Genomic DNA, 9,456 nt, shown 5'->3' with positions numbered 1-9,456 from the left:
AGAACGGCACCCGCTCGCCGACCTTGACGGTAGCACCGGCACCATTCATAATGGTCCAATGGGACTCGAATGGGAATGGGGAGACATTTTTTCCGGCTCAAGGAAATGGGAAATTACCGGGACCGCCGGACCGTAGTGCCCCGGTAAGTCCCGAATGCTGGGCGCCGGAAAACAAATGACTCTGGCAGCAGTTGTGCCGTCTTTACCAGTATGGCTATCGCCGGGGTCGTATTGAGGCCCAATGATTAGTAAAGGAGACCATCATATAGGGGGGAACTGCAATCGACAGGGAGAAACAGAGGCATTTTGAGCCATGAAAATGGGAAAGGCATCTGGTAGGGATGCAGCTCTGCAAGAAATCCGCTTTATTGTGATGCCAACGCAAGTGTGAACAACAGAAGTTTCAGCCATACATTCCCTGACGGAAAATACGAATTCCTCCTGGAAGTGTGAAATGCTTCAACCTTAGATTGACATTTTCTATGCATTTAATGTAAAAATGCGCAAGGGGTTTTGCACTAGATGGTAAATCCATCACTTTAAGTGGCAGCAGGCTTGGAATTACAAATGGCATATTTTTTCAACGATAAACGAGGTGTTATTCAACAAAAAGTTGCGGTGAGCAAGAATAAAGCAAAGCTGTACTTTCTAAAGCATTTGCATAATCGAAAATATTTGAAAGCATGGCGTGGATCAAATATTTCTTGATCCATTTCATCAACGTGTCCCTGGGAGCATGGACTGTGCCCTGGGAAAGGAGAGCCCAGGAGAGCCATAAGGCAGTGGTGTCATGTCCCATGCGGGGCTGTTCAGGACACGGACTGTACTGGCATGTCTTTGCGTGTCATATTCTCTGAGCATGAAGCGCTTGCAATGCTCAGTTCAGGTACACACCTTTTCCAGGTGTACTGCCATCTCAGAGAAAGCGCGAGTGGTTGTGCCCTTGTTGCTGCGGGGCAACGGGCCAGCTATTTTGGGGCAATGCACCTGCTATGTCCTGCAGTCTACTTACGGCCGATGGACACTTCTTATTATAGGGATTGCTTGTGCGACAGCTGCTGCGCCACTCGTTATTCTTTGCTGCGCCACTCGTTATTCTTCGGCGGGAGATCTTATGGGCCTTCAGCAGGTCTGCACTCATGCCAGTTTACAATGCAAGGCATTCGGCTTGTTCCTAAATCCGGAAGAGCACAGGCCAGTGTTCACCACTTGCTGCCACCCAGTGCTGTACAAAACAGATGAATACCAGGTCCCCCCACTGGCATGTGATCTTGAGCAGGACCCGTTTTTCCCTCAGTGAGGGATGCATCATGTGTGACGGATTTGCACCTAAATATGCATCAAACAGATTGTACAAATTTAGTCATAACATTGACAGGCATGCTCTAGGAAACTAATCAGATATATAGCCAAATACAAATATTAATAACACTTGATAACAAAAAACCTGAATGAATGGTCACAAATTCAACTGCAATGATTAACATGTCACTTCCGCCTTCTCAGATATATAGCCACTCCTGGAGAGCTAGGGCGGAAGTTGGTTTCCCATATAGATCCACAGTTCATGATTGCTCTGGAAAGCTGGTCCCCCTTGTGCCAAGCCCGGTTGTATGGTTGATAAGGGCGTTTGATGAGATTCCCTACTGCTAGTGGCATGCACCTCGAGGAAACATACGTTGGCATCTCTACTCAATGCTGGTGTAAACCTGGAGGAACATCTGCAGAACTGCGCAGAGGAAGACGTTCAGATGCAGAATGCGTTGCGTTGATCGGTTCTGTAAAATTCGACTCTCGGGTTTGACCTCCATCTGGTTGGGCAACTCACAGAATATGCCAGTCCACCCTTGGTAACACTGGCATACAAATCGCTTCTTCATCGCTCTGATGTTTTCCTCTCCTGGTTTCCCAGTCACAAAGAATCGTGGGCCTTCCCCAGGGGGGCGGGTATGGATCTTATAATTCTCAGGATCCAAATGTAAATAGGCCGAGGAGTCCTCATTTCTCCGGATGCACCGGCCATTCTTCTTGCACAGAACCTTACTGCACAGCTTGGCCGCTGAAGTCACGTTAATGACATAGTGTCCTAGTGGGCCATCGATGTATTTCTTCACCGTGGTGCAGCTTTCCTGGAGGAAGAGACAGACAGTCATCATCACATCCTTGACAACAGTATGAATGACAGTCATCACAGCCTAAACCCAATCTTGGGTTGCTCTGAGGTTAATAACTTGTCAGTCCAGCATCACTCTTGCCGCCCTCCATTTACCCAAATCACTGATGCATACACTATGTTTTCAGTACAACAGCTTCTTGTTCACTTCTAAGAAGAGGCAGCCAACCAACAAGATTTACATTCTAGGTTCTAATGCAGCACTCTCATGAGTGATTTGCCAATCTTTTAAAATGGAAACGATTAGGGATTATTTTAAAGTTTTATTTTAGCATTCCCTGCAACAATGAGAAGAACATATCTTTTGTTCATGCTCTCAATGAAATTAGCATTTTAAAGATCTCAGAATTAGGCTATTTTCCGGTAGTTTTATATGTAAAGGCTGTCTTGATCTCCGTGGAAAATATAGGCATGAGGAAGGGGGTTGTCAATGGGCGTGCTCTCCAATTGACCCCAAGAGACTGCACATGTGGCTTCTTGCTGGATTTACGCGATTACTGCGCCGCCGAAAATGTCGAATTGAAAAATTCTGAAATTCGAAAACGGTGGCACCCAGTAATTACAGTGATCCATCTTGCCCGCATTCCTCCTACCCGATACACCTTTACCCCTTAATAAGGCACAGCGTACTTACATTCTTTCATTTTTTGCAGCCGTTTCCCTGCGACCGGTCCCCAATTGTGGGGCGGAACTTCTGCCACATAGTCCTTTTTTCTTTTTTTTTTAAACTGTATTTTCCCTCCCTGCTTTCTATGTTACCCGAACCCATAATGCCGAACAAGGGGACACCCCCGCAACCCGCGCTCCCCTTGTTCGGCATGATGGGATTCGACTTTTTTTGTCCATGCCGAATGCGCTGTAAATGCGCATTATGCATTTTTGTTTTGTTTTTTGGGGCAATATCTCCTGGCTATCATCACCCCTTAGTACAGGCTTCACATATATAAGTCTACTGGGCAGGGCTCTCCATGGTCTTCATGATCTGTGTGCAGGTCTTGGCACATTGCACCTTCATCTCTTTTGATGTGACATGGTGTGGGGAGGACACTAAGGCTGTGCTCTGATTGACCTCAAGGCACTCAGGTCACCTTTGACCATCTCCCGGCCGCCTTCACTTCTCATTATAAACAACTTTTAAGCTTGAATTTCACAAAATCTAGAAGAATTGTGGTAGGGCCTTTTTGGACCCACATTCCGCTATTACATTCTGCAGTATCATTGCCAGGTCCTTCACCCATCCCTAAAGAGGTCCATAGAAACAGCACCTGTAGGAAGGTGTTCAGTCTTCTGCCTGATGAGCATACCAATATGATAGGATTGGTTATTTATAACACGCTTAATACCCAGGGGTTTCTAAGCGCGGACCCAGGGATCGAACCTGTGGTGCTCTGTCTCGTCTTGCTTCCAAGGCGAGCATGTTGCCCCTGAGATATCCTCCCGAGACACAAACCCATTTCTTTCTCCCCATGCAACAAACATCTGCTAGATACTACACAATACTGTTAGACCTCACTGAAATAGGTCATTACAGACTCCTCCATAATATCTTTTCAGCACAACTAGGAAGGATTAGGTAGAAACTCTACACCACAGTTGACTAATTTAAAATTGAAGTAGATTGACTTCTTGATTAGGAGAATTAACCAATTGCAGCGAAACCTGTCGTGAAACCTGCCTGTGGACACTATGGGCTCAACATGAGTAACGAGATATCCCAATTGCTGAGCTCATGACTGAGATTGCTTGTAATGCGTGTTAAGCACCAAAACATCATTCTACAGTAGACTAGAGGGTGTGGAAACGTCAGGCGTTTGCACAGCTCAGCCACGCGGTCTACTTTGGATGGATGCAAAATGGGAAAGAGTTGGGCCCAAATTACCAAAAGGCATTTACCTCTCTATGGGCTCGAAGTAGACTCCTAGAAAACAACGCACGCAGTTGGAAAGTATAGAGAGAGGCAGAAGAAAGATGCATTGTGTACATAGGTCCATGTTTTGGATTGGATTCCCTTAAAGCCAGTTATATTATCTGGCTCCCTCCTGCATCCTCTATCCACTTCCCTATGCATTGATGACCGCGGCTGCCCGCCCCTTTCTCCATAACCCGCACCACACATCTAGCTTCTGGACTTTGAGCGGGGTCCTGGACAGCAAGATGCACGCCTTGGCAGTGGTAGAGTCAGGAGAATTCATGCAGCAGGCACAGTAGTTTAGTGCCTGAGGTAACAGAGAAAATACAGAAGCTAAGCCACAGTGTCTGAAGTTTCTTCCTTACTGTCATAACTTACATCACTGCAGTGGAGAGGAGGACTAACTGAACTCTTGACTCCTGGGGCAGTTTGAATGGTTCTCCAGCCTCCCTCCAGCCCCAATGCTACCTGGCAAGCTCTACAAAGCTAGGTCTATATCAAAGAGGCCGAGTATGCCCCAATAAACACACTTCTGCCTCGGAGGCAAAATCCACATAGGCCTGCATTCTCTTCTGCAAGGCTGCTTTCTACGCTGTCAAATGCCTAGTCTTGGGGATGTCCATGTGCCTCGCTTTTTTTTTTTTACCTCAGTAGGATGAATGGTTTAGTTGACTTTGCCACAGGATTCAAACTTGCTAAGTGCGTGTTTCCCTGATGTCAGAGACATCTCATTCTTTGCTCATGTAGCTCTCCACTACTGGCTTCCACCATGCACAGCATCGCCACCTCAGAGGAGGAGAACGCCCAATAGCAAGGGAGCAGTAGAAACTGACTTCTAGAACTACGCTGGGCACATGGTGGAGACAATTACACTGCAGCTATGGGAGGATGCTGCTCATCAATCTCAAAAGGGGGAGAGGATCTGAGACTTTTCATTATTTCCCAACTGGCAAATTTGCCAACTTGAAAGAACTGCATAGACATACATCTATAAGCATAAGCGCAGGGCAGAGTTGGACAATGCTTTGGCACAAAAAGTCAATGCCATCTTCGAAAAGAGCTGGTGATAGGTTAATAGGAAACATGCTCCTTCATGGATAGCACACCAAACCACAGAATGCATTATGGCTAAGTAGAGACGAGTCTCTGGTTGTGGCAATAGAGCAAGCTGAGCGTGGGGAGCATTGAAGTAAGTGTGCAAAATAGGCTGGGAAAAAAGAGTCAGAAGAATAAGTATGTGCCATTGGAAGATGCACGTGTGAAAGAACCGAAGACATTTGAGACAAAGAAGCTTCCAGAAGAAAGCAGCAACAGAGAGTTTTCTTTGAAGATGACTCTAAGAATGTTACGTATGTCCATCCTGGCCTGCCAGGCGACCAACCCCTAGGGAGGAAGATACCACAAATGTCCTCTGCATACTAGACAGGTAACATATGGGTGAAAGTAAGGGTAGACTTCAGAGGTCCCCTGTACTACAAGCAGACAGAAAAAGGTAAAAAAGTCTACTCGAAAACTGCACCTTAACATGGTTGGCAATATTCTTCATAAGTGAGAACACACGCAGTTCAACCACTACAGCGTTAAAAGAACACTTCAGGTCAATATTGTCCGAATATTCTACAAGGACATAGAGTACTGCTAAAAACACAGTGCTCTAACACAGTATAAGGTAGAGCTCTATCACACCAATGGCAAAGTTCCAGTTAAAAGGGCCCTAAGTGGCATGACAAATAGCACAGTCTGCCACATAGCAGTGAGGGACAGCATGCAACACAGAAGACTGATGCCAGTCTATGGTCTTGCTTACACAGCTCATGAGTGAGGTTTACTCGGTTTCTGCGGCTGGATGTTTTCACTTAACTCTGCTACAGTCCAAGCAGTTGCGTGTGCCAACCAGTGTCTCGAAGTGCTTTGAGGCTGCATACTGGTGCTATACAAAACACCTAAAACATATAGTTGACAATTCCCAGACAATTTGGGAGAAGTATTTGTTCACCATGGGCTGCTTCTCAAACACCGTTTTTAATATGCTCTATGGCGATATAAATAAAGTTAAGCCGGCTATAATTAATAAGCAATTGTGAAAGAATTTGGAAGAGGTCTTAAAGAGATTAAGTCACTGTAAATTACTGATAACGCACCTCCTCTCTTAGAAGGATGGCTGCAATTACTGGGGATAACATTAAGACCTGAAGACATTGATTCTTTGAGGCTTGGTGCACAGTCTGCAGTCTACCCCGGTACATAGACTATCCCATTGATGCTCAAAGTGAGAGCATAACTCATGGACAGGAACAATGTGTAATTTAATGGTATCAGTTAAAGGGGATTATTTATTAAAGATGATTTTACATGACAAATATCAACCAGTTTCAACTAGGTGGAAAATGTAGGCCTGGTTAGGCATGCAGTAATACAGGGGTGTCACCAAGAAAAGAGGCAACATGAGGAAAGTTGACATTTAATCTAGTGCCCACTGTGAAGGCATCATGAAGTACAACAGACTTAAAGTTCAAACAAAAGAAATGTATTAACTTAAATGTCAGGATGGTTGAAGGCCTAACTTGCCCTATGCTAAGGTGGAATATCCGGACCTGAACGAAACTAAGGTCTGAGTCACAGAGTTCAACGTAAAAGTCTGTCCGTGTCCTAAACCTAAACTTGCCCGCACAACTACATTTTACCAATGTTTAGGGATATCACAGTCAAAGGAAATAGTATTCAACTCAAAGTTCCGAGCTTCTTCCATCTCACAGCTTACTTTCAGCTCCCCTTCCCCAAGTACAAGAAAGTTCCATGAAAAAGTCTCAAAGTTTACCTTTTCCCAGTTCAAGGCAGTTTAGTTCCAAACCAGTCCCTGGGGTTTCCTTCACCGAGTTTTAAGTATCACAATCCAAAAGCAAAAAGGGGTCTTGAGACTCTGCTCTCAAGACAACAAATGTGGACTCCTCAGAACACACACACAGGTTTCCTTGGCACTTGGCTCCTGTGCACCAAGTAACCTTCACTTAGCTCATTTTATTGGCCTATTGGCTTTGTTGGTGTTCTTGCATTTCCTTGGCTTCTCCTTATTAGCCCTCTGGCCCTGCCACCATGTGTACCCCACCTCCTGCCAAGCTGTGGCCTTGTCACATTGCATTCACTCTCAAATAGTTCACTGTTTGACTCCTTCCCCCTTTTAATACGCTTGTCTTTGATGTTTGAACTTGATCGGTGTGCAACATGTTCTCAATTTGGTTCAGTGTTCAAATGTGTACTTTTATTGTTCAGATTTAAAGTTCTGTTTAGTTCAAGATTTAATGTGCACCTTTTTGTTTCAATGTTTAAGTGTCCCTTTTGTTCGGTATTCAATGAGCATTTAGTTGTTCATGATTAAGTTTCTCTTTAGCTCTGTAGTCAATGAACTCATTGTTGTTTCCATATTGCAGACCGGTAGTACAAGCATGGCAGGCAGCATTCACAATCGATCCCTATGTGGTCTGCCTGCTTGTGCATAAAGCAGGCGGACCCCATTGTGATCGCCAGCATTTGTGCTGGCATGAAATCCATGCCGGTGCAAATGCTGGAGCATTTGTATGGCGGAGAGGATGGAGGTGGCAGAAAAGCAAGGTGCGCTCCGCCCCTCCTTGTCGCAATTTAAATGATAGAAAGTCTGGCTTGCCGTGAATAGAAGGCCTTCCATTCCTGTTACACCACCATACAAAATGAGCTCCAGACTGTTGCAGTGTTTGGGCTGGATCAAACTACAATCATGGAACGAAAAGCAGGATCTCTTTTATTTACAGTTCCAAAAGAAAGTCTTTTGTTTTTGTAATCCTAAATTCGGGGGGAGGCATGAGGTCCTCCTTATGATGTTTTTCAATTCGTAATCACTCACATTCTGGTGTTTTAATTGTCCTTACATATTAGGTAGGGATAGGTGTGGATGGAGGGCTTAGTAACACCAAGCTGAGCTGCAGAGCTTCCACCAGTAGGCTGGCCAACTATGCTGGGCTATTGATCTTCCTTTTTTTTTCAGAGTCCTGTTTCTAGTCCGCAACATCCCATCCTTGTTTATCTCCTTCCTAGCGAACAACAGTTTTGTGCCTATAGAAACCTCTTCTTTCCTTATCTTCGTCTCCACTTCTTTTTTCCCTCTTTCATCCCTCCTCCTGTAACCCCTCAATGCTCAGCCACCTACTCATATAGCCACTCTTCCCCAATTTCAACTTGTCAGGCTGGAATTGAGCCTGAAGCTGATGTTTAATATTCAATTCCAGCCGTCTCCTGTAATATCTTCCAATTTCTCCTTAAAGCTCACCTCCTTGGCTCCTTCATGTTCCTCCCAACCTCTTGCTCATAATTCGCATCCTCTTCACCTCCTTTGATTTCTCTCCCATGCTCATTTTGATTTCCCCCATACTTCTCCATTATATGCTCCTCCTCTTCTCCCACTCTGTCACCACCGCCTTCCTCTCCTCCTCTGATATTCCCTCGAGTCCCCTTGCTCTTGCTGATATTCTTACTCTCCTCTTTAACACTCCTGTCTTTGTTCCACCTCCTCCTTACACTACTCCTGCCATCTAGCCATTCCTTGCCAGCATTTAATCAAGCTTCTGTCCTGCCTTCGAATGCCACTCACTGGCCAAGTTGTAGCCACTTATATTGGGGACAGACCCAGCCCCTTTGGGAACTTCCACGCTCAATTCTACTCAAGTGCAGCAGTTTATTGAAGATGTGATTTTATTGGTGTCATTCAAATTGTGGGGTTTCCCCTACCACTCTTCCCTAAATTGCTCTGCAATACAAGCTTGTAACGAGACCGACCACCATCTAGGATTGTCTTTCCCTACCTATGCAGGGTTGCATCTCTCTAATGGTGCTCCACTCCTTGTGCCTCCTACAAGCACTTTCCGGTTGGGCACACTACTGGCCAATCCAAGGTTCTGCTGTGGGAGGCCTGTGGTGTCTGGGTTTATCTTCCTGTATTTCATTTTATTTTATCCTCTGCTATCATTGATTTCTTCTCTCATGATGGAAAGGAATATCATATATTTTTGAAAGGGAAATAAGGTGGGTTCAGCTGCAGTCATTACACTAATTGGCAGTTTTCAATTTTAATATTGTGCTGGATATGTACTACATATGTCAGAGATACAAAATGTAGATTGTGTCAATCCAAGAAAGTATAGCTTAAAAAAAAAAGGAGTGCTCAAGGTTGTTGGCTTACCGGTGAACTTGCGTACTGAATGCTTCCCCACAGCACTATTCCGGCAGCCCCCAATGCAGCACTCTCACCAATTGTATGTATCAGATCAGCCTGCAAGAAAACAAACAGCAGTGATGAAAGAAAGGCATTTCTTTTTTAAATCTACCTTTACTTTCCCCTTATATC

General features: G+C 45.0%; 1 protein-coding gene across 3 annotated transcripts in view; it reads right to left on the bottom strand.

Moving 5' to 3' along the window:
- Positions 1 to 336: 336 nt before the first annotated feature.
- Positions 337 to 9,456, bottom strand: part of LOC138513947 (hyaluronidase-like) — a 214,097-nt gene continuing 204,977 nt past the window's right edge. For all 3 annotated transcript variants that reach the window (XM_069629115.1, XM_069629114.1, XM_069629116.1), the window contains exons 3-4: positions 9,292 to 9,381; positions 337 to 2,129 (exon numbers count right to left, since the gene is read on the bottom strand). In XM_069629115.1, coding sequence (XP_069485216.1) covers positions 1,689 to 2,129; positions 9,292 to 9,381 — 531 coding nt within the window. In that variant the 3' untranslated portion in view covers positions 337 to 1,688. The remainder of the gene's footprint in view (positions 2,130 to 9,291; positions 9,382 to 9,456) is intronic.

This window comes from Ambystoma mexicanum, chromosome 12 (genome assembly GCF_040938575.1).
Source record: "Ambystoma mexicanum isolate Mex_15411 chromosome 12, UKY_AmexF1_1, whole genome shotgun sequence".
NCBI classification, from domain to species: domain Eukaryota; kingdom Metazoa; phylum Chordata; class Amphibia; order Caudata; family Ambystomatidae; genus Ambystoma; species Ambystoma mexicanum.
Note: the sequence above shows the minus strand (reverse complement) of the source record. Positions and strands in the feature narration are given on the sequence as shown.